Genomic DNA, 27,052 nt, shown 5'->3' on the forward strand with positions numbered 1-27,052 from the left:
TGTGGTGGTAAAGAATTATGTCACAATTTGGATTTTGTTTTACGCAGTACATTGTTGGCCTCTAGGAAATAAATTGTCTATCACTCAATTTACAGTCCTTTGATATTTTAAAATTATGGTTGTCACATCTCCGGTGTAATCGAATTAAGAAAATCATTTGCTTGGCAATACTCTTCGAACGAACAAGTTTCTTGGTTTCGTCTTACTTTGAAATTCTGAAACAGTGTGTTGCTGTTTTGTTTCGGGTTCATATGACGAGATCCAAATTTTGTCCCATGCAATGTGTTACATGTCTTAACTTGTTTCTAAAAAACGAGAGCTGAAACTAACTTGAAAGATTATTTTGAATGAATTGGTTATCAGCGCCGCCAGGTGTTAATTTTGAGAACTACGCCGTGAGCTGAGCGTAATACGAATGGTACTGCTCATACTGAAGCTCGTAAAAACAATGTTAGAAGCTTGTAACAACTAGGTTGAGTGTATAATCGACGAGTTAACCAAAATCGTCTAATATGGCTATTAAGAGAAATGTAAACAATTGGACTTGTGTTATATTCTTTGGAAACTAGGGAACTGTGAAGTATATTTGTATTTTTGTGCATCGAGTGGTATTTGTAATGCGGCTATTAAGAAGTTTATCATGGAGATTATCTTTCTAAATGTTGAATGTTTAAATGGAGTTCGGTAAGTCCAGTGATGTTTCCTATGATATTATGCAACCAAAATTCAATTATTCAAAACTTGTTAAAGAACTATATTTGTGTCATTTTCAACGCTTATATAAAGTTACTTTTGGCATTACTCAAGTAGACTATTTTACCAAATTTTGACATATTTCTTATACATGCAGGTTAGGTTAGAGCTTTGTATTTCTTTTAGGAGAGCATGCACTAAATGAGGAGCTTCATTACTACTTGCAGATTGACTTCAGGTAGCTCAAAGTAAATACAGTATGGGGCAAGTCTTTACTTTGACTCCAACTGTGACTTTAATCGGTTCTTATAGGTTCAGTCACTTCCTGCAAGTGTTTGTGCGTGAGTCACTTGTTGGAACTGTTCGTGCCTTTGGTGTGACGTCTTAGTTCATATTTTTCCCACTAGGTGTCTGTGTAGTCATATGGTAGTGTGTTAGTGTGATGTCACATGTTCTGTGTGCATGTATGTGTGTACTGCTGTTTGTGGCATGCGGGAAGCGCGTCATTGAATTGGTTGAATTGAGTTAGAGAAAACCTATCATGGTTGTGGTCTAAAGCTGAAGATATTTTCGACGTATGGTAAAAGTGGACGTTTATTGGTTTTTCTTGTTTGTAATAATAGCAAGTGTGCTCGGTTTAATAAAACGACTTGTGTGCGGAAAGGAACATTTTTCAGTAATGTTGAGTATTGCGCATGTGTTCTTGGTATCTTATTTTTTCGTGTGTGGAATCAGCAGTTATGAGTTCATTATTCATGAGTGTTGTTCTATGGCGAAATGGTGAGTGTTTTCTTTTTTTAATTCATATTATTTTTATTCTTGATTTGTTTTGCATTTGAGTATTAGGTAAAGTATTTGGTTTGCTGCTGCTTGTCCTATTGTCTTGTTGAGATATATTTTTTTTCCTTTGTCATGCACTGATTTATGATTAGAGACGAGTGTTTTTTTTTTAAATTTTTTCCTTCTTATCTTAGCTTTATAGTAGTGGTGTGATTATTTATTATTATTTTGGATGTTTTTATGGTACTTGAGCGGGGGGTTTGGGAGGCGGTAGCCCCCCATTTAGATCTCAAAATTCATAGTCACCGCTTCACCTGAATTGATGTTTAGTAACTATGTGGCCCTTGTACTTATAGTATAATTCTTAACTTCGTATAGTAACATTGTGGCCCTTGTACTTATAGTATAATTCTTAACATCGTACATTACTTTCACTGTGTTAGTAATTGTAATCGATTCATGTGATCCGGTTCCGGGAGCAGTTTAGGAATGATTTCTAAACTGCCCCGGGAACCGGATCACATGAATCGGTTGAAGTCACAGTTGGAGTCAAAGTATAAATTCATGCAGTTTTCCTATACGGATCCATAGTATAAGTAGTAATAGTAGTAGGTGTAGGGGTAGCAGTAGGAGTAGGAACGGGTTACAAGCCCCGCAGTGGTTCGTTAGGTTTTGTTCTCGACATAAAATGGGCAAATCAAAGGTTTCCCCAAAATTTGCCGTACATCTTACAATCTGTGGATCCGAATAGTAAAACTGCACCGCACGAATGCTGTCTGACCGAAATATGACAGGGTCGCAGCAGTGGAGGGGCGAGCGGCAGCGGGCATGCGTGTTCGTAGGGAGCAGGCGCACAGCGACAGGGCTATACGCGTGAACGAGGATAGCGGAAGAGTACACTTGCTCAAAGAGTACATTCACTATCATTTAAACTTCATTAAAATATGCTGTGCACTGACTGCAATTACTTATATTCACACTCTCATTCCTTCACAAAAAAATGTTTCACATCGTATTTTACGTATAAATTTTCTATTTGGTAGAACTTTTTGCTCGAGTGAACCCTAGCTTTTTAATAGCTGTTCTCATTTAAATCGAAAAAAGAATTTATTGAATTTCCAAGATAATAGTAATTTAGACTATACAGGGGTGCCCACAAACTGCGTCATTGAAATATTTGGGGGGGGTTAAAAATCTAGATAAATATGTTTGAGGGGTTGTAAAAATTAATCGAAAATATTTTTTTTTCATGGAAGAACACCTACGGATAGACAATTGAGGGGGGCTGCGTCATGGACATGAGAGGTGGTGGGCACCACTGGACTGTATACTAAATTTACAGAATTCTGAGCAAGAATAATTCCGTGGATTAAATTTCAGCATTATTATATGAAAATTAAGTAATATTCTACCCCATTGCCAGGAGCGTCATTTCAGATTTTGCTTGAGGGTGGGGCAAGAGCATCACCGAGCAAAACTTTCAGGTTTTGTAGTAGTATAGTTGGAAGGTTCTATTCCCACTGTTATTTTATAATCTAGATTATTGGAAGAAATCCGTTTATATGCAAGTGGTATATTGGTTTTTTAATAGTTTGAAATAATTTCCTTTGTCGTAATTCACCTAGCTTGTCCTCTGGGTCGTAGACCTGGAGGGAAGCTCTGTTCTACAACCTTGCGGTGTTTTATTCCCCCTCCCAAAAAAAAAAGAAAAGTAGCTTGGTGCACTGTTTAGGTGTTAAACTATATACTTAAAATCATAAGATATCATTGCCTGAAAGTATTCACGAGATTTTTTTTTATTATTATTATTTACACACAACTACTTCTTCAAACTGCTGTGAATAGTAAACGAATCAGTTTAAACAATCATAGATAAGTGTCTGAAAGATAGATAATCATAGATAGATTGATTTTCAGTTTAGCGTCCCTTTCAGCAACGAGGCTGTATAAGACTTGGACCTATAGCTTAACGTGGAATCCGAACCACATGAGCTCCCGCCAGGAATGGAACCCAGGTCCCCCAGCAAAGATAAATGGAACGTGGAAAGGCTTATTCTTCATAATTTTGCAATGACAGAACACTAGTGCTACTTTAAGTACTAGTCTATAGAAACATTTACAGCGGCTCTCGTATTAAATCGTAAAACAAGTTTCCCAATATGTCTCACTGCTCCCAGTACAAAAGTTAACAAAGTAGAAATTATCATATACAGTATTAGGATTTTGTTCAATGAATTTCTCTCTTAATATTTTAAATTACGTCACTCTTCTTTACTCAATTGAAATAATCTCTTTGTTCTGTTTCATTAGAGAAACAGTTTCGAATGACTTCCTAATAATATCACGTCAATATTTGCAAGTGCAATATATATATTTTTTTGTTACAAATGCAATTTTCCACGCTCATCCGATTTGTCAGTAAAACCAATATCCGTCATCACACTAGATATTTTTGTTTGTTTTTACATACCACTCCCCTGTACTCCCTTACAATTTCCCTAGATGCCCTAGATAGTTCATCCCTCTGTGTTGGTAGAGAGTATCTGAAACCACCACGACAGAAAAAAAAACTGATCAATAGCCTATAACTGCATTTGGACACGAAATGTAAATCAGTACTTAAAATGCTGATGGAAATGTAATCATTATACATTTAAAAACAAAAACATAATAGCTACAAAAAAAAGAAAGAAAGAAAAAACAACGACAGTGCTTATGTAAATAACCGCGACGGTTGTGCCTAGTGCCTAACTTTTTCGTCCCTCACTACCAGTTCTGGACCACAAAATTCATTATAAAAAAAGCCTAACCAAAATCATATTAATGCTGTGCTTTAACAATACACAGGAGAAAACACACACACACACACACACACACACATATATATATATATATATATATATATATATATATATATATATATATATATATATATATATAATGGATCTCACTTGTAACACACATCCAAATCTATATATCTTTTATGAAATTATTCATGTGATATTCGGTTTAAAAAAAAACTGTCGACATTCCGAGTAATGATTTCGCAGTGTCATGGGAAATCTACAATGTAGCAAACCATTGAAGGAAAAAATACACAAGTTACTCTTGTAACAAAGTATGATTTTTCTTTCTTTCTTGGTAGAAGACTTAATACAGGGCCCTTATAAATAACCACTATGATCAAAAAATGATTGCTTAACAGAGCAGACGGCTCAAGAGCTGAGCCAACTGTTTAAACCTCCGTAGTTCGGTTCCTAATTAACCTAGAGAGATGATTTACGTGTCTATCTCTACAGGAAGGATGAAACATTCCAATGGTGTGCAATTTATATTTACATAAAGTGGCGGGGCAAAAGTATAGGGGGAAATTTGGATGTTTTAGTTCCCCCTTCCCTCAGCATTTGGGGTTACTCTCCAAGGGCGCCGATCCTGGGTGGCTCGGGCCCCCTATTGTATTTATGAATATACAATATTTGGCATAATTTGAATGTAATTTGTCTTAAAATTCTCATATATACATACATACATATATATGTATATATATATATATATATATATATATATATATATATATATATATATATACCCTCTGTATCTGAATGTCCTCCCCCCCCAAATTTACAGAGAAATGGGCGCCTTTGTTACTCTCTCCCCCAAAGGAGCTACAAGCATAAAAAGTGGTATCAATAAAGATAAATGATCATACTAACTAGTGATACTCTGTGTATATGTGATGACTTTTTTCTTGCGTACGGCAAATGTCAGTGTTGCCATGGTTATCTTTTCCAATTTTCTTCTTTTCTGGGTCGGGCACAGGGGAAACAAACGCTACCTCGTTGGAATATGCGTCCCATACACTTTACACCGAGGTATGACTTATACCTCTGTGACGATCAGGGGCGTCGCTAGGGCAGCCAACGTCAGGGTAGACCAAAATATTTCTACAGGATGATTCTCGTGGAAAACACGTTCGGAATATTTTTGGTATTGAACTTTCGCCCTTCATTTTTTTTACATGTTTTTATCCAATGTCTGGAGTTCACGAGAAAATATTTTTTCTATGTACGACAAGTAATAGTGCTGCCAGCCACTCACAAATTTCCAAAAACAAAAAAAAAATGCTATTTTAAAAAAGAAAGTTTTTCTTCTACGGGTTAGTCACGCTGGCACAAAAGTTAGCTCGTTGGAATCTGTGTTACATAAGCTTGACAATAAGGTATGGTTCTTGTCTCTGTGACAATTAGAAGGGTACTAGAGGCGTCATCGTAAAAGTCTTAGATTTTCTTGAAATCTCTGTGGGTCATAAGTAAGTTATAATAAATATCTGTTAGAAAAGTTAAATTTAAGAGCTTAAACGTATAAAACGCCAAAGATTGATTTAATAAAGTGCGGTGCACCTCACTAACTTACCATGTTCTGTGACTGGTTAGTAGATTATCTGTGTGCAGTAGTATAAGATTTCTCTGGCAACTTATTCAAGTTTAACTCGACGTACATTTAAAAAAAAATGGGTAACGATATAGTACTTTTAACCCTTTACAGACGGCTCTGACATCCAGATGATCTTTATGTAGATAGCGAGTGTGGCATATAAACACAACATTCGAAAGGAGAGGACAAGTATTAGTGTTTCCACGAGACGAGACTTAGCTCTTTTTAGTGGGCCTCAGCTGCTTAGTGTACCCACGAGACGAGACTTCATGGTTGTCTCGTCTCGTAGCAACACTAAGCAGCTGAGGCCCACTAAAAAGAGCTGTGGTTAGAGAATGCCAAGTGGTTAAAATTTCAACCTTTAACCAAGTTGGTTTGGTTAAGAGAGCACAACACACACCACGACTACAATCTTCCAACAACGATTGTCTAGTTCCGACTGAACCAGTAATGAATTACAACAGGAATATTTGTCAATACTGTCGGTCCAGTCGAAAGGCAAGCTTCCCCACTTATTCTGAAATTCCTTTTTCAGAACCTCTGGCGTCATTTCAACAAATAAGAAGGCCTATGTGACTTTCCGATTTCAAAAATGGCGCAGATTCAAATTACATCATAAAAAAGTAATAAAAGGAACCTAAATTTTATTGTCAAACCAGTATCCTTTCAAAACTCAGTATCGAAAAAGACTGACAAGTTTCTCATTGTCTCATTACCTTAATCATCCTTCTCCCTTAGCCTAAAGGGTATAAACGTGGGACGTTAAAATGAAAGATTTCATTTCATTTTCTGCAGCAGAGGTTGGAGGAATCTTAAAAATCTAACTGGAAAAAATCTCAATGCAAATGCACAGAAATACAAGAATTAACGATACAACATAACCAATGACAGGCGATTGCTTTGTAATTTCTCCTCCAGCAGAAGCACATAGTTTATCCATATAACGAGCCAGGGGAAAAGAGCGTTTATTCACCTCAAAGAGGGGTATCCAGTTTGTACCAGACTACCCTCTTCTATACCACTTTTCCGTACATCTTACCATACAAACATTCCAGTTTACGAACAAAGTTGCATCATGATTCTGTTTGATGAAGGATCAATCACGAGAAAGTGAATCTGTGGGTATAAATCTTTGCGTATACGAGAAAAGTCCCAAAATACTCGACCTAGCAAAGAAGAAACAAAAAGAAAATCTAAAAAGTATTTTGATTTCTCAACAAAGTCTCTCTTTAGCTCGATACGCTTTTCCCAATGATATTCAAAAGTTTCGATCCTCTGTTTATAGTGTGAACCAGGGCCGGGCCGTGGGGGGAAGGGGCGACGGCCCCTGGCGCCGAAGTAAGAGGCGAAAAATTCGGGAGAAAAAAGGAAAAAAGATACGAAAAATTGCTTGGAATATATGTATCGGGGCGCCGTCGTATACTCTCGCCCCGGGCGCTGATTTTCCACGGCACGGCCTTGGTGTGAACCGTCAAGCTTCTCAAAATAGCCATTTACCGCAGACGCCACTTTTTCAGAGTTCGCTAATCTTTTACCGTCGAGCCATTTTTGCATATAAAAACAGAAAATAATCCAAGGGGTCTAAGTCTGGCGAATAGGGTGAGTAAGAAACCAATTCGAAATTTAATTTATTGATTTTGGCCTTTACGATAGTGGAGTGTCAACTGGTGCATTGTCTGCATGACTCAAAATTTTCACCGAATGCGGACGGTTTTTTTTTATTTCATCACTCAAACGCTGCAGTAAGTTTACATTGTACTCGCCATTGATTTTTTTAAAAGGATAGTTAACAAAACGTATCCCGCGCTAATCCCAACTAACTGACGGCATGACTTTGCCAGCAGATGAAACTGTCTTTGCCTTCTTTGGAGCAGATTCTTCCTTTTAAGTCCATTGTTTTGACTGTTTTTTCACCTTAAATGTGAAGCGATTGACCCATGTTTCATGCAGCGTTATGAATGAACACAATACAGCGAATGACTAGTGTCACGAAATCTGTATGCGTGAAGCAAAAGGTCTGCTATTCCTAGGCAATCAAGTGGCAGTGAGCTGTTTAATAGAGTCCTATTTAGGTGTTACATGGAGAATACACAATTACGATTGAATTTTCTTCGTACAGTGAGCTCATAAAAATAACACTAGATTTGGGCCAGAAATGGCGATTCGTCGATAATTTGTCAAATTTCGTCCCGGTGATGCAGTATTGTAAGACGAGCTCCTTCGGCATCGAGTTCATCAGAAACATTGTGAAAGCGGATCTGCTTTAACAAATCCGTGCCATTGAAGACGTGTTACGGAAACAATGCCCCTGTCGTTCAATGGCTCAATGCAATCTGTAATTTTAGAAAGTTACTTTTTTGGTTGCCGCAAGATTTCGTCATCTGCAGGTATTCTGTTTTCTGAGCGTAAGAAAACTCCGAAAAAAGTTTCCTGTATCGGAAAATAACTTATGATTAAAAATAATGGATCTGTTACAGCAGTCTTAAACGGTTACGACGTGATGTTGCATCCAGATCAAAGTCCAGGATGTTTTCGAAAACCTTTCTGGAAATATCGTAGTTTGCGTGTGGTTCTTCTTGTCCTTTCCCGGCTGAGGTAGAATCAGAATTGTAAATCGTTAGACTTGTGAAGTCGGTTCGCCACTTCTCGCCAAAATTCATCAAATTTTATCCATCCCTAGTGCCACGTTAATGCTATTTTTGCCGTAAACGTTTTTGTTTGTGCTGCTGAACTTCATATATTAACACTAGAAGCATCAGAGGGGTCATTTTGACTCGTATGAATGATTAATTGGTTATAATTTCTAAAGTTATGAAAATGTGGCCACCATATGTCACGACTTTTTTTCACTCTACCAATATTCTAACTTAATTACATTTTGGCACTTAAGAATATTTATATATACCAATTTTTTTTACATTTTACCTAGAAGCCTCACAGGGGTCATTTTGACCCTCATGCCTACAATGCGGATTTATGACAATTGCAAACATTTTGATACATATTTTTTTTAACGTACTAATTAGTATTACTTTTGTGGTTGATATAATTCACTATATGTGAGTTCTAAGTGGTTGCTGTTAGTTTGGTGCATGATGAGTGCTGAGAAAAAACTTTCGTCGGAAGAAATGCTACAGGAAGTACAGGCTATTGATGGAATCGACTCTGGTGGTGACTATAGTGATAGAAGTGACGATGAATACATTGGTGATATCAGCATTGATGAATTGTCAGATGGTGAAAGTGCTTCTGCGAATTATGAAGCATTTAGTGACAGTGGAAGCATCGGAGATGAGACGGATGCTGAAAATTTTGAATTATTCAGAGATCAGATAGGTTGGGTCGAACAAACCTGTGCAAGTGTTCGCGTAAGAGCTAGACATCATAACGTGTTACGTAAAACTCCTGGTCCAACCCCATATGCTTTTCGGCATATCGACGACACAGACTAGTGCACACAACCCCACACAACGCCACACTATTTAGTTCTTTCAGACTTATAATAGATGAACCTGTTCTTCGATATATAAAGAAGTTTACGGAAGTCGAAGCTCAAAGAGTTTTGAAGGACCCAACTTGGTCAGTTTCACTTCAAGAGTTAGATGCCTTCATAGGGTTGTTATGTCTTCGCGGTGCTTTAGGAATGAAAGGGATTGTCATAAAGAGCCTTTGGTCAAAGAAATGGGGACCGCGAGTTTTCAGTGATACAATGTCAATAAGAAGATTTAGAGAAATCATGCGGTTTCTGAGATTTGATACAAAGGTACTAGGATGGAAAAGTATCAATCTGACAACTTTTGATTATTTCCATGGTTTGCAAAGCTTTTATTGAAAACTCTCAAAAGTGCTACAATCAAGGACCTTATTGTACGGTTGATGAACAACTATTTCCAATGAAGACGCGGTGCAAATTCATACAGTTCATGGGCAACAAACCAGACAAATATGGAATAAAAATATGGATGCTAGTGGAAGTCGAACACAAATACATAATAAATGGCTTCCCATATTCAGGAAAGGATGACGAACGACCAGCAAACACACAGCTTGGTGAATTTGTTCTACAAAAGCTTGTGTGACCTTTCGCAGAGTCCGGATTGAATGTCGCATGTGACAACTTTTTCACATCCCTACGCCTCGGTCGTGATCTCAAGAAAAATAATATCAGTTTGGTAGGAACTATCCGTAACAACAGGAGAGAAGTTCCACATTCAGTAAAAAAAAAAATCGAGGGAAAGGGTCTATATAGTACAACTGTACTGAAGAGTGAAGATGATATCACGCTTACGGTCTATCATTGTAAGAGGAACAAAAATGTCCTTCTTTTGAGTAGCCTTCACTCTTATGTTGACATCGATATCAGCCATAAGAAGAAAAAGCCTGAAACAATTTTATTGTACAATAAGCAAAAGGTTGGAGTTGATGTAATCGACCAGATACCACGAAAGTACTCCGTGAAAGCATCGAGTAGAAAATAGCCAGTACATATTTTCTATAACATCCTTGATTTGGCAGCTATAAATGCTTTCGTCCTCTACATGCTGGTAACGAGGAGAAACACACTGGTCATCAATTTATTTTGGCATTACGAGAGGAACTGGATTCGGAAGTGAAGACACTAAATGAAGACGGTAATTGTATCGAACAGTGTGTACCCGGATTGCTTCAAACAACCAAGCGGAAGAGATGTCAAGTTGCTGAGTGCAATGAAAGCAAGACACAAGTTCAATGTTTTCACTGTAATAGACACGGCTGTGACTCCTGTACAAAGATCACCAAAAAGTACTTTGTTTGTTCAAAATGTGGTGAGTAGGCATGTAGATGTGAACATTATAAAACATGCCTACTTGTAAAGAAGTTCATGTTCTAATTCATTATGTTATTATATTTTATTTTACCGGTAATTCCTATTGTTCATGATGTTTGAAGGGAAACTATGAAATTTTACAGAAACAATAAGTAGTGTTAATTATATTTGCTATATTATGTAACTTCATTTTAAGTACTTTATAGATTACAAAACTTAAAATATTAAAACTATTCACTAAGAACAATAACATATGTAAAATAAAGAAAGAAAATAACGATATTTGAATTTATAAATAATAAAAACCCAACAATAACACCAAAAATAACACGAAAAGTATACAAGAAGTAAAGAGTAGTACTGTTTAATGTGTGTATTTTTAATTAGATGTCAAAATGACCCCTTTGATGCTTCCAGTATAAGCAAGACTATGATGCTCCTAGTGTTAAAGCGACTTCAAAATTAGTCCGGCCCACTTCACTCAGCCTGCTACTTGTTGCCAAATTTCACTAAGTCTGTTCCAGCTTCGAATCCCGGCGGGAGCTCATGTGGTTCGGATTCCGTGTTAATCAGTAGGTCCCGTCTCATATAGCCTCGCTGCTGAAAGTGACGTTAAACTAAAAAAAAATCAATCAATCACTAAGTTTGTTCCAGCGTTAGTGGTACATTAGTACTGTTTTCTGCAATAAGAATTTTAGTTTCTGTTGCTAACCTTCAAGAGTTACAGCAACTTCAAAATGGCGTCAACGTGAAGTTGGTCCGCCACTTTTCTCTAAAATTCACCAAGTTTGGTTCATCGTTCGTGCTACGTTAGTGCTTTATTTTGACACAGATATGTTAAATTTCATGATTGAGAGCAACTTCAATATTGAGGTGTCCAACTTCGTGCAGCCAGCCACTTGACGCCAAAATTCACCAAACTTGCTTCGTCGTTAGTGCTATTACATTAGTGTTGTTTTATGTCATAGCTACAAAACTTCAAGAATTAAAACAAGTTAAAACTAGAGTCAACGTGAAATCTGTCCGCCAAATGTTGCCAAATTTCAGATTTGGCGTGTCGTTAATTTTGCGCTAGTGCTATTTCTTGTCCTCTAATTATTCATCAGTAATGTTAAATATCAATAATTAGAACAACTTAAAAATAGCATTAGGATAAATGTATGCAACTACTTTTTGAAATCTAGGCACATTAACGAAAATTTTTACTGCAGAAAACAGCGCTGACGTAGCACTAACGCTGAAGCAAATTTGTGAATTTGGCATCAAAGGTGGACAAAATACACGCTGATGTCATTTTAAAGTTGCTTTAATCCGTGAAGTTTAGAAGCGACAATGAAAATTTTTACTGCGAAAAACAGCACTAACTTAGCATTAACGATTGGGTAATTTTGGTGAAATATACCGACAAACAGGAAGGGTCATGAAGTTGCCCGGACCAATTATGAAATTTCTCTTACTCATTAAGTTCAGCAGCACCAACGAAATATATTAGGGTGAAAACAAGCACACACACAATGTAGGAAATTTGACGATGCATGGCGACAAATGGTGGACCAACTTTACGCCGAAGTAATTTTGAAGTTTAGCAACAGTAATGAAAAGTTTGCGGCAGAAAACATGACTAACGTAGCACTAACGATGGAACAAATTTGATGTTGTTTAACGGCAAGTGGCAGGCCAACTTCATGGTGACGCAATTTTCAACTTGCTCTAAGTTTTGAAGTTTGCCACCACTATTGGAAAGTATACGGTACAAAACATCACTGACGTAGCACTAATAATGAAGCAAAATTATGAATTTCGGCGACAAGAGGGAGGGGGCTAACTTTGCGCTGATACAATTTTGAAGTTCCGCAGCAGCAACCGAAAGTTTGGCTGATAAAACAGCTTTTGTACAACACTAACGATGAACCAAATTTGTCAGAGTTTAATGTTAAGTGGAAGTTTTAGTTTCGCCGGAATGATTTTAAAGTTCTAATTCACGATGTGTAGCAGCAGTAACGAAAATTTTATGGCAAAAGTAGCACCTACACACTGGGGTATAGCCACGGGGGTGAGGCTCCCAAATGATTTGCTGTCCTTCCCAATGACCAGCTTTTAAAACATTATAAGATTACCTCGCTTCAGTCATTTAAAAATAACAAAGTTTACTGTAAAATAGTATGGAAAAATTGAGTATGGGATCATTAACCACTCTTTTCTTCGAAGAAGTGTCGCATGTGAAACAGAAGAAACTCTTTTTCGTGAAATAGGCCTAATATTTTCCGCGACGGAATGATCCACGATTTGCAGACTAAAAGATATGTATGTATATATATATATATAAAACTAATTCGTCGGATATTAATGCCGTACTAATTTAATTTTGTTTTTGGATTTGAATATTTCTGAAGAAATCGAGTTTATTTGCATTCTCACACTGATTTAGGACAAGAATAATTCGTAAAGTGGTAAACTGAAGTCCAAAATCCAAAGAAACTCGCTCGAAAACTTGTGCACAAACGAGATATCACTGCTCCTTCATGTGTGCAACCACTTCGAATCTGTGGTTGACGAGGGACAGAACTTTGCATCGTTGACACTGGCAAACTTCAAATGCACGAAGCATCCTGGATCTCGGAAGAAGAGGTCGATTTTATTTCTTTAAATCCTGTTTTAACTACATCTTCCGCAGTACTTTCTCCTTGCCAGTCACCATTGACCTAAAATGATGGGTGAGTAGTAGTGGTCGACGTATATTGAGCCGAGTCAGCAAAAATTTTTGTGACGTCATAGGTCAAAGGTCAATGACCTTGGCCCAGGGTCAATGACCTAGGGGTACCTAGGACCACCCCCTCTAAATTTTGGCAGGGGTACCTTGGCCCACCCCCTAAATTTTGGCAGGGGTACATAGGACCACCCCCCTTAAATTTTGGAAATTGCCAAATCTAAAAATTGGGTATGGTAGCCTAGGACCATAGTATGTACCTCTATCAGTATTGGGTGTCTATGTCGTTCCCTTTCATGGGTAAAAAATTGCCAAAAATTCAAATTTCGGAGGTTTTTGACCTAATTTATCCCCTTGGATGAGGTGTTATTACCTTATATAGTTATATGGGCGTATACAGGGGTCCATTACCTTTCATAAGATATGGGTATATTTGTGCACTCCTTTAAAAATTTGGGAGGGGTACCTTGGCCCACCCCTTCAATTTTGGAAATTGCCCAATTTCAACATTGGGTATTATAGTACAGGACCCTAATATGTATTAGGTTAAATTTGGGTGGTCCACCTCATTTCCTTCTAGGGGTACAAAATTGCCAAAAATATAAACGTAAGCAATACGTTATACCACGTGATTGGTTTTTGGCTCAATTTATCCCCTTTGATGAGGTGTTATTACCTTATATGGTTATATGGGCGTATACAGGTGTCCATTACCTTTCATAAGACATGGGTACATTAATGCACCCCGGGAGGGGTACTTTGGCCCACCCCTTAAATTTTGGAAATTGACCAATTTAAACATTGGGTATTATAGTACCGGATCCTAACATGTATTATGATAAATTTGGATGGTCCACCTCATTTCCTTCTAGGGGTACAAAATTGTCAAAAATATAAACGTAAGCAATACGTTGTACCACGTGTTTGGTTTTTGGCCCAATTTATCCCCTTTGATGAGGTGTTATTACCTTATATGGTTATATGGTCATGTATAGGGGTCCATTCCCTTTCATAAGACATAGGTACATTTGTGCACCCCTTGAAAAATTTGGGAGGGGTACCTTGGCCCACCCCTTAAATTTTGGAAATTGACCAATTTAAACATTGGGTATTATAGTACTGGACCCTAATATGTATTATGATAAATTTGGGTGGTCCACCTCGTTCCCTTTTAGGGGTACAAAATTGTCAAAATATAAACGTAAGCAATATGTTGTACCACGTGTTTGGTTTTTGGCCCAATTTATCCCCTTTGATGAGGTGTTATTACCTTATATGGTTATATGTATAGGGGTCCATTCCCTTTCATAAGACATAGGTACATTTGTGCACCGGGAGGGGTACCTTGGCCCACCCCTTCAATTTGGAAATTGATCATTTTATATATTTGGTATTATAGTACTGGACCCTAACATGTATTATGATAAATTTGGGTGGTCCACCTCGTTCCCTTTTAGGGGTACAAAATTGTCAAATTTTAGTACAACCACGTGTTTGTTTTGGCTCAATTTATCCCCTTGGATGAGGTCCTATTACCTTATATGATTATATGGTTATGTATAGGGGTCCATTACCTTTCATAAGATATGGGTATATTTGTGCACTCCTTTAAAAATTTGGGAGGGGTACTTTGGCCCACCCCTTAAATTTTGGAAATTGCCCAATTTAAACATTTGGTATTATAGTACAAGACCCTAATATGTATTTTGATAAATTTGGGTGGTCCACCTCGTTCCCTTTTAGGGGTACAAAATTGACAAAATATAAACGTAAGCATTACGTTGTACCACGTGTTTGGTTTTTGACCTAATTTATTCCTTTGGATGAGGTCCTATTACCTTATATGGTAATGTATAGGTGTTCATTCCCTATCATAAGACATAGGTACATTGATGCACCCCGGGAGGGGATTCGGTATCATAGTACATGACTCAACATGTATCATGATAAATTTGGGTGGTCCACATCGTTCTCTTTTAGGGGTACAAAATTGCTAAAATATAAACATACGCAAAATGTTGTACCATGTGTTTGGTTTTTGGCCCAATTTCTTCCCTTTGATGAGGTTTTATTACCTTATATGGTTATATGGTCATGTATATAGGTTCATTTCCTATCATAAGATATGGGTACATTGATGCATCCTTTAAAAATTTGGGAGGGGTATCTTGGCACATCCACTCGGTTTTAGAAATTGTTTAATATAAGCATTTGGTATCATAGTACAGGTCTCCAATATGTACCACTATAAATTTGGATGGTCCACATCGTTCCCTTTTCATAGGTAAAGAACTACCAAAAATCAAATTTCGGAGGTTATTGACCCCTATTTAGCACGTTATATGGTTTATTACCTTTATATGTTTATGTTCCCTTTTAAATTTGGGAATTATCGAATAACAAAATTCGGTAAACGTTTTCTAGGACCCGTTGGTATTCCTCTTATGGCCAAATATTCAAAATTTAAAGGTTATTGACCGGCTTTATTATTGAATAAGTACAGGATTTATTACTTTTTTCATAAGACACAGGTGTATTTGTGTACCAATCTTAAATTTTGGGAGGGGGTACATTTCTTATTGTCGTATCAATAATTGGTAACTGGATAGTATCTCATTCATTGGGTAAATCATTATGATCACGTGATCGGTTATTGACCTATGATGGGATTAGGAGTCCAGGACATTGGTACATTGAAACTTTGTAGGATAATTTGATAATGCGTCATTGGTTTTGATTATTCCCGCCAAATATAAACGTAAGCAAGACGTTGTACCACGTGATTGACCTTGATGAGGTAGTGTACAGGGATTCATTTCCTTTGTTGTGGTACTTCTTAAGTTTGAGTACACACACACTTCTAGAAAACAGTTGGTTCTACTCAGGTAAACAATTGACGGACATTATTGACCTTATTGATATGATTAACTCTAAAACTTAGGTATATCAAGAGAAGTATTCTTTAAATTTGGGAATGGTGATAAACAGAATTTTAACATAAGGTGTGAAATTTGAAACAATACATTGAACTTTAGTCACAGCTCATAGTCTAAGATCATTGGTGGTGATTGATTTGAAATCTGATAGCTAACCTTATTGAATCTTATGACTCATAGACGAAAGGCAATACATGCTACAACACTGGCAAAGTTATTGTTAATGCAATTTGATTGGTTGATCACTATCTTTCCTGCAATCTGATTGGTTGATCACTATCTTTCGTGCAATCTGATTGGTTGATGATTTTCAAATCTTTGCTGTATTCAGTTTTAAGTTTTGTTTAACATTTAAAAATCTTGGTTTCGTTCAACATTTTGCACTCACTGATAAATATGATCAAAACCGTTTATTTGTTAATCGAATAGTTAAAAACCGGATAAAGTTTGACGGTTAACCGTGAAACGTAAATTTTTTTAGTTTGAAATTTTTTTGCTTGAAATTTTTTGTTTGAAAATTTTTCGTTTCCAAATTTTTTTGTTTCAAAATTTTGTTTGAGATTTTTTCGTTTGAAATTTTTGTTTGAAATTTTTTTCGTTTGAAATTTTTTGTTTGAAAATTTTTGTTCGAAAATTTTGTTTAAAATTTTTCGTTTCCAAATTTTCGTGCAATCTGATTGGTTGATGATTTTCAAATCTTTGCTGTATTCAGTTTTAAGTTTTGTTTAACATTTAAAAATCTTGGTTTCGTTCAACATTTTGCACTCACTGATAAATATGATCAAAACCGTTTATTTGTTAATCGAATAGTTAAAAACCGGATAAAGTTTGACGGTTAACCGTGAAACGTAAAATTTTTTTAGTTTGAAATTTTTTTGTTTGAAACTTTTTGTTTGAAACTTTTCGTTTGAATATTTTGTTTCAAAATTTTGTTTGACATTTTTTTGACAACTTTTGTTTCAAAATTTTTTGTTTAAAAATTTTTCGTTTGAAATTTTTTAAAATTTTTTCGTTTCAAAATTTTGTTTAAAATTTTTTGTTTGAACAGTTTTGTTTCAAAATTTTGTTTGAAATTTTTTTTCGCTTCAAAATTTTGTTTGAATTTTTTTCGTTTGAAATTTTTTGTTTGAATTTTTTTTCGTTTCAAAATTTTGTTTCAAAGATTTTTGTTCTAAATTTTTGTTTCAAAGTTTGGTTTGACATTTTTAAAAGTTTGTGCACCCATTAGTAAAGAACCTGAACTGTTTAGAGCAAAAACCTTTGACAACATTGTGGTGCAATAGTACACGTCAGAACATGGGGTTGTACTTGAAATGAAAAAACACAATTCATTGAAATGGATCATTTTATTACACTCCACATACATCCATACCAGATATATGATCTGGATATTTTCGATACAATGTATTTTGAACTTCTTGCACTAGTTTGTCTTTAGCGTATAATTTTAATTCCAATTGAAGTCTTTTAAGGTCTAATGCAATATCAATTGGTGGAAACTCAATGTCCATTTGATCACAAATAAACTGTTTATCAATACAGGTATGCACCCAAGAACGATGTTGACAACCATCACAATATCTAGATACATGTTGTACAATATGCATAACACATTTTTCAAAATAGTACTTTTTCAGGAATATACTAGTTTTGTTGCACACTTCCACTCCATGTTTCACACACTGAAATACGCTGATGAATTTGTTCCATTCCGTTTGTGTTAGATACACCATATTGCGAGGGACATGAAATGTACTCTTTTTACGTAACAGCACCATCTTCTCTTCGAGGACTGTACGCAGCACCACTTCATGATTTGAGCCTAATGATTTGACTATGGTCACATTTAGCTCATCATGAAAATAATCGTTCATTTGGTCGATTCGTGAACATAATATTTGCCATTCTTCACAGGTCAGTTGTACACCAAATTGTTCTGCTTTGCCCAATCGAATCACAGGTTCAAATGTTTTAGCACTGATACCAATCATCACATGTTTTGTTTGAAATATATTTATTGGATAATAGCTTGCGAAGATGAACTCTTTATCGTTAGAAGTACACATCTTTCCTCCTGAAAAGCACTTGCTCAAATGATTTCGTGGGATGACACTGTATTTGCTGGTTTCTAGTTATTGCTGACGTCATTGGTAAGGAATGTGCTGATTCATGATTTCATCACAGTTGCTGACGTCATGCCGACCAACCAAATTCATACAACTACGGCTGACGTTTGAATTCATGATTTCATCACAATGGCTGACGAATCTGGCTGTGTACTAAATTCAAGTTGATGACTTCGACCCAAGAATCCTTTGTAACATAAAGATACAGATCCAGTATTTAAGAAACGCAGCAGTTCTTCTTGTTTTGATGCTTCCATGGGTAAATATCTTGCTGGTAAAATTCTATTCTTATCATTTTCAAGCTTCACTACGATTCTTAATCCAAACTTTGTAGGGATCATTTGGCTAGCTATGATTCTATAAGGTACATTCTGTTGTAAATCGGTAATTTTGGTAAATGATTTCATCACATCACGCGTGTTTAGAAACTGCAGACAAGTAGCCATGATGACGTTATCATGAATACTAACTCGAACGATACTTATATATGATGCAAAACTGATGACGTTGCATTATCATGTTCTGACGTGCACCACAATGTTGCCAGAGGTTTTAGTTCTAAACAGTTCCAGTTCTTTACTAATGAGTGCACAAACTTTTAAAATGTCAAACAAAAATTTCAAAAAAAAATTTCAAACAAAAATTTTCAAAAAAATTTTGAAACAAAATTTTCCAAACAAAACTGTTCAAACAAAAATTTTTTAAACAGAAAAAAATTTTGGAAACGAAAAATTTCAAACAAAAAAATTTTAAACAAAAAAATTTTGAAACAAAAATTTACAAACAAAAAAATTTCAAACAAAAATTTTTTCAAACAAAAATTTCAAACGAAAAGTTTCAAACAAAAAATTTCAGGCAAAAAAAATTTCAAACTAAAAAAATTTTACGTTTCACGGTTAACCGTCAAACTTTATCCGGTTTTTAACTATTCGATTAACAAATAAACGGTTTTGATCATATTTATCAGTGAGTGCAAAATGTTGAACGAAACCAAGATTTTTAAATGTTAAACAAAACTTAAAACTGAATACAGCAAAGATTTGAAAATCATCAACCAATCAGATTGCACGAAAGATAGTGATCAACCAATCAGATTGCAGGAAAGATAGTGATCATCCAATCAAATTGCATTAACAATAACTCTGCTAGTGTTGTAGCATGTATTGCCTTTCGTCTATGAGTCATAAGATTCAATAAGGTTAGCTATCAGATTTCAAATCAATCACCACCAATGATCTTAGACTATGAGCTGTGACTAAAGTTCAATGTATTGTTTCAAATTTCACACCTTATGTTAAAATTCTGTTTATCACCATTCCCAAATTTAAAGAATACTTCTCTTGATATACCTAAGTCTTAGAGTTAATCATATCATTATATGTTCAATAAGGTCAATAATGGCCGTCAATTGTTTACCTGAGTAGAACCAACTGTTTTCTAGAAGTGTGTGTGTACTCAAACTTAAGAAGTACCACAACAAAGGAAATGAATCCCTGTACACTACCTCATCAAGGTCAATCACGTGGTACAACGTCTTGCTTACGTTTATATTTGGCGGGAATAATCAAAACCAATGACGCATTATCAAATTATCCTACAAAGTTTCAATGTACCAATGTCCTGGACTCCTAATCCCATCATAGGTCAATAACCGATCACGTGATCATAATGATTTACCCAATGAATGAGATACTATCCAATTACCAATTATTGATACGACAATAAGAAATGTACCCCTTCCAAAATTTAAGATTGGTACACAAATACACCTGTGTCTTATGAAAAAAGTAATAAATCCTGCACTTATTCAATAATAAAGCCGGTCAATAACATTTAAATTTTGAATATTTGGCCATAAGAGGAACATCAACATCTACAATGGGGCTTAGAAAACGTTTACCGAATTTTGTTATTTGATAATTCCCAAATTTAAAAGGGAACATAAACATATAAAGGTAATAAACCTCTGTACATACCCATATAACATGCTAAATAGGGGTCAATAACCTCCGAAATTTGATTTTTGGTAGTTCTTTACCTATGAAAAGGGAACGATGTGGACCATCCAAATTTATAGTGGTACATATTGGAGACCTGTACTATGATACCAAATGCTTATATTAAACAATTTCTAAAACCGAGTGGATGAGCCAAGATACCCCCCCAAATTTTTAAAGGATGCATCAATGTACCCATATCTTATGATAGGAAATGAACCTATATACATGACCATATAACAATATAAGGTAATAGAACCCCATCAAAGGGAAGAAATTGGGCCAAAAACCAAACACATGGTACAACATATTGCTTATGTTTATATTTTAGCAATTTTTACCCATGAAAGGGAACAAGATGGACCACCCAAATTTATCATGATACATGTTGAGGTCATGTACTATGATACCGAATGCTTAAATTGGAAAATTTCCAAAATTTAAGGGGATATGGAATGGACCCCTATACATTACCATATAAGGTAATAGGACCTCATCCAAGGGGATAAATTGAGCCAAAACCAAACACGTGGTTGTACTAAAATTTGGCAATTTCGTACCCATCAAAGGAAACGTGGTGAACCATCCAAATTTATAGTAATATATATTAGGGTTCTATACTATAATACCAAACATGTAAAAGGGGCAATTTCCAAAATTAAAGGGGTGGGCCAAAGTACCCCTCCCAAATTTTTAAAGGAGTGCACAAATGTACCTATGTCTTATGATAGGGAATAGACCCCTATACATAACCATATAACCATATAAGGTAATAGAACCTCATCCAAGAGGATAAATTGGGCCAAAAGACCAAACACGTGGTACAACGTATTGCTTACGTTTATATTTTGACAATTTTGTACCCCTAGAAGGGAACGAGGTGGACCACCCAAATTTATCATAATACATGTTAGGGTCCGGTACTATAATACCAAATGTTTAAATTGGGCAATTTCCAAAATTTAAGGGGTGGGCCAAAGTACCCCTCCCAAATTTTTAAAGGAGTGCACAAATATACCCATATCTTATGAAAGGTAATGGACCCCTATACATGACCATTTAACTATATAAGATAATAGAACCTCATCAAAGGGAATAAAATCGACCAAAAACCAAACACGTGGTATAACGTATTGCTTACGTTTATATTTTGGCAATTTTGTACCCCTAAAAGGGAATGAGGTGGACCGCCCAAATTTAACCTAATACATATTAGGGTCCTGTACTATAATACCCAATGTTGAAATTGGGCAATTTCCAAAATTTAAGGGGTGGGCCAAGGTACCCCTCCCAAATTTTTCAAGGGGTGCATTAATATACCCATGTCTTATGATAGGTAATGGACCCCTGTATACGCCCATATAACTATATAAGGTAATAACACCTCATCAAAGGGTATAAATTAGGTCAAAAAACCCCTAAATTTGAATTTTTGGCAATTTTTTACCCATGAAAGGGAACGACATAGACACCCAATACTAATAGAGGTACATACTGTGGTCCTAGGCTACCATACCAAATTTTTAGATTTGGCAATTTCCAAAATTTAAGGGGTGGGCCAAAGTACCCCTCCCAAATTTTTCAAGGGGTGCACAAATATACCCATATCTTATGAAAGGGAATGGACCCCTATACATGACCATATAACCATATAAGGTAATAACACCTCATCAAAGGGGATAAATTAAGCCAAAGCCAAACACGTGGTATAACGTATTGCTTACGTTTATATTTTTGGCAATTTTGTACCCCTAGAAGGAAATGAGGTGGACCACCCAAATTTATCATAATAGATATTAGGGTCCTGTACTATAATACCCAATGTTTAAATTGGTCAATTTCCAAAATTTAAGTGGTGGGTCAAGGTACCCCTCCCAAATTTTTCAAGGGGTGCATTAATATACCCATATGTTATGAAAGGTAATGGACCCCTGTATACGCCCATATAACTATATAGGGTAATAATACCTCATCAAAGGGGATAAATTAGGTCAAAAACCCCCGAAATTTGAATTTTTGGCAATTTTTTACCCATGAAAGGGAACGACATAGACATCCAATACTGATAGAGGTACATACTATGGTCCTAGGCTACCATACCCAATTTTTAAATTTGGCAATTTCCAAAATTTAAGGGGGGTGGTCCTATGTACCCCTGCCAAAATTTAGGGGGTGGGCCATGGTACTCTGCCAAAATTTAGAGGGGGTGGTCCTAGGTACCCCTAGGTCATTGACCCCTGGCCAAGGTCATTGACCTTTGACCTATGACGTCACAAAAATTTTTGCTGACTCGGCTCAATATACGTCGACCACTACTACTGGGTGCGATGTCCTTGGAGAAACGACAATAGTTTTGAAGAATTAGGATTGATTAATTTAACAACCTTATGGGGTTAAAATATTTTCATGGGTCTATTATTTTCGAATACTTTGATTTGTTTGCGAAAAACACTGCAAATATATTCACAATAATATAAGCATTTTGTAATAAGAAGTTTTTTATTGTAATAACCCCCAAAATAATCATAATTGGTGAAAAAAAATCAAAAAGTGTTACGTAACAAAAGGGGAGGGGTTCGGCCTTGCATTACGAAGTGTGGAAAGAAGGACAGACGGTTAAAAATTGGTCAAAAATAGCGTTACGTAATATGCGGACGGCCTCTAAAACAGGAAATAAGATATAGATGTTAATAAAATAATTGTTTTTTTTTTTTTTATTCACGAATAATAAATAAATATTTTTGTCAGGAAATCTTAAAGAAATTTCAACGAAAATCAGTCTTATGCAGATAGGTTCTGTGTACAAGGACTTAAACTAAAATAGTTATGCACAAATCTATAACGATTGGTCCGGCACAGTCAGGGTGCGAATTACCGGGGAGGATGAGGGGGATTTTCCCTTCAATCACATTTTATTTTCCCCCCAAAATAATCAACTGAAGTATCCCCACCGGGGATGCTCGCTTCCCCCCCCAAACCATACTTAGTACAACGCCAAATTTCACAGATTTTTGTCATTTCTTGTAAGTTTAATCTGCTAGGCGTATTTCGAAATGAGCGTTGTAAACCATTCAGTTTTGGTCATTTCTAATTTCCCCATTATTTTCGTCGTTGCTTAGTTGAATTATATTATTATGACTACAGTTGTTACTTGCAACCGTATCCTCGTATCGTTCAGTTCGTCATTGTTCGTGAATCTGAATGTACTAATTGAGCATAATAAAATCACATATGGATCATAAATGCTCTTAGCGGTAGGCCAAGAAGAACTAAACAAATAGTTTCTTACACCATGCTTTGCGAAAGTCGGACGGTGTCATATTCATCCTGTACATTTGTATCGGTTTTAATTTTTGTTATATTTCATTTTAGTTTGCAAGTTTGCATAATATTCATAATATTTAATAAATACAACAAGCAAACATAATAGAACTTCAGCGAACTATTATTGCCTGGACATCGCGCCTTTTAAAGTTTGAAGAAATGAACTTTGGAAACTGTACTCAAAATCTGAGTTATATATTCTCTCTTGGCTAATGTTAACGTATATGCTGGGAATTCGTCCGTAGTGAGCAGACACGTTTGTGAAGGTAAACGCATAATTAAAGATTTGTTTCAGCATTTACTAATACGACTTATTCTCCGTATCATTGTGCGAGTCTGTATAAACACGTCAAGTGGAGCAGGCTTTTTAAACTTAACCCTTCAGTTTTCTATCTTTTACAGTTTGCTGTCCACGCCAATAATGCTGTCTGGAGAACTTCAATGTAATATTTATACTTCATTGATAACGTAGCACATAGTGAATCAACACAGCTGTAACCTAACAGTAAAGTAATTGTAAGTGTTGACTTCCTTAACTCCGTCACGGAAAAGATATTTGAAAAAGAAAAGTCGTGGAGAGTGCAGCGTTAGCGAAGAGTTGAAGCGCAACCTCAAAATTTGAATTTAGAGTTTTTAAATATTTGACCTTCGATTTGACTTTGATGTCAGAAATTGTAACCAGCAACAATCCATTTGTCGTATGATAGGCTAATACGTAGATTAAAAAGAAAACGTAAGTCCGGTTTAGCCGATAACTTTAGTGGTTTTCATAATACTAAAATACAGGGTGAGGCATGAGTCGGTTAACACTCCTGCGCACACAAACGGCTTGGCATTCACACTCGGTTCATGGTATATGTTTTTCGGGTGGGTAATGGATCATATTGCACGAGACGGTTGCCATGGCGGCCATCTTGGATCCAACTTTGGGTTTTTAAATGTGAAGGGGTATGTGGAGTGTCATTTGACTCGCGCATAATCTCAGGGAAATAGTGGTGAAGTCCATTTTCACCTACCACTATTGGTTAATAAGTTATTGCGTCACAAAGGGTGAAAATTTGACACTATAGCGTTTTCTTTGTTTCAGGTGATGTAAGATGTCGCTAACAATCCCAGAACGAATCGAGATCGTGGAGAAGAATGGTGGACGATCTACCAGGGTTATTGCTGCTGAGTTTAACGCATCCCACTCAGAGAGAGAGAGAGAGAGCATCTCACACGTTGAGTGTTCAAGTTGTTGAAGTTCCACGAGACGGGCACGGTGCAGGACAACGATTGATCTGGACGCTCACGGACCGCTACTACCGACGACAAGGCGACAGAAGTGTTGGCTGTTGTTGTGAAAAGCCCAAAACGATAGAGTGGCCACGACAATCCCTAGATCTTCCGCCGCTCGACTTCTTCCTCTGGGGTCATCTGAAGAACCTGTTTTATCAAGAACCCATCTGTCGTATCCACCATCTGACGCAACGAATTCTGCAATATTGTGAAACCATTGACCCAGACATGCTGTTGCGAGTCCATGCGGATTGGTAGAGGTGTCGTGCAGTGTGTCTTCCTCAAGAAGGACAAAACATAGCTACGTGAGATCGAGCTCGTGTTAAATGATACCCCGCATGCCCCCCTTTACATTTAAAAATCCAAAGTTGGATACAATGTGGCAACTTCCAAGATGGCCGCCATGGTAACCATGTCGTTCAGTATGGTCCATTACCCACCCGAGCAACATATACCATGAACCAAGATGAACGCCAAACCGTTGGTGTGCTGCAGGGTTGTTAACCGACTTATGCCTCAGTCTGTAGGTTTTCTTCCGCAAGACTGTGTGAAATAACGCAAAGTGGAAGATTTCAATATGAGCGGAAAAATTAACATATGCTTGTGACCATGGCTATCACTCTGCCGAATTATTAAGTAAATTAACCTTAGAGAGCTACGAGCACAAAATTAAGTACACATTCAGAAAGGTTAGGTGTGGTGTGTGCATGTCAAAAAAATATACGTATACATAGTTATTGTCGGTAGATTTATTGAATTAATAAATCCCTTTTTTGTTACCGATGTTATATCATATTTATGTGTGGGGGACAAGGCATTATTGTCTCATTCTGAATTATTGTACCTTCAGAGTCTACGTCCTATTGGCCTAATTTTATCGCCCCCCCCCCATATAAATTATCTAATTCGCACAGTGGGCACAGTAGTTATTTGTTAAACATAATAAAACTAGCTGGAATATAATTTATGGAGAAAAAGCGAATATAATAATAATAATCTAAAATCCAGTAGTTTTAGTTTTCCGGAAGGAAACCAAAATTTTCCGATTTTTTCAGGCCTCAAAAACACGAGCTGCAACGTAATTTCTTTTGGCTTTGTACATCGTAGTTGCCGCCCCCCTCAATAAACGACGGGCCCCTTCTACATAAACATGCTGGCTACACCCCTGCCTACGCAGCACTAATAACGGAAAAGAAATGAAGTTTTTGAATATGCGACAGGCTGCATGAAGTTGTCCGAACTCATTTTTTAAGTTCATCTAACTCATGAAGTTTAGGAGCACTAACGAAAAAGATTAGGACAGAAATCACAGTAACGTGGCACTAATGAAAGATCAAATTTTGTGAAGTTTGGCAAGAAGTTGCGACCAAGCTTTACGCCTACACCATTATGAAGTTGCGACCAAGTTTTACGCCTACATCATTATGAAGTTGCGACCAAGCTTCACGTCTACACCATTATGAAGTTGCGCTAATTTTTAAAGTTTAGCAGGACCAAAGAAAATTTTAGGAGAGGAAGTAGCACTAACGACTGTGTAAATTTTGTGCAGTTCGGCGACAAGTGGCGGGCAGTGAAGTTTGCAGAACCCAGTTTGATGTTGCTCCAATTTATAAATTTTAGAAGCACTAATGAAACTTTTACGGTGGAAAACAGCATTAAAGTAGCACTAACAATGGACTTAATTTGGTGAATTTTGTAGTACAGTGTCAGGTCAACTTTTCCCTGCGGCAATTTTAAAGTTGTTCTAATTCATGAAGTTTAGCAGTATTAACAAAAAAATTACGGTAGAAAACAGCACTAACGTAGCGCTAACGATAAAGCAATTTTGGTGAAGTATGTCGTCGAGTGGCGGACTGCGTGAAGTTGGCTGCAACCATTTTGATTTTCTGTAATTCGTGAAGTTTAGTTTTATGGAAAGTATTTGAATCCTTACTCTACTTTGGATAGGCATATAAATGAAACTGTGATAA

At 36.4% G+C, this 27,052-nt stretch overlaps 1 protein-coding gene across 2 annotated transcripts in view; it reads left to right on the forward strand.

Moving 5' to 3' along the window:
• The first annotated feature begins 404 nt into the window (after positions 1–404).
• LOC145674432 (uncharacterized) overlaps positions 405–27,052 on the forward strand; it is a 509,074-nt gene continuing 482,426 nt past the window's right edge. For both annotated transcript variants that reach the window (XM_081744485.1, XM_081744486.1), the window contains exon 1: positions 405–684. In XM_081744485.1, the coding sequence (XP_081600611.1) occupies positions 675–684 (10 nt within the window). In that variant the 5' untranslated portion in view covers positions 405–674. The remainder of the gene's footprint in view (positions 685–27,052) is intronic.

This window comes from Thermobia domestica, chromosome 17, assembly GCF_964235325.1.
Source record: "Thermobia domestica chromosome 17, izTheDome1.hap1.1, whole genome shotgun sequence".
NCBI lineage: Eukaryota > Metazoa > Arthropoda > Insecta > Zygentoma > Lepismatidae > Thermobia > Thermobia domestica.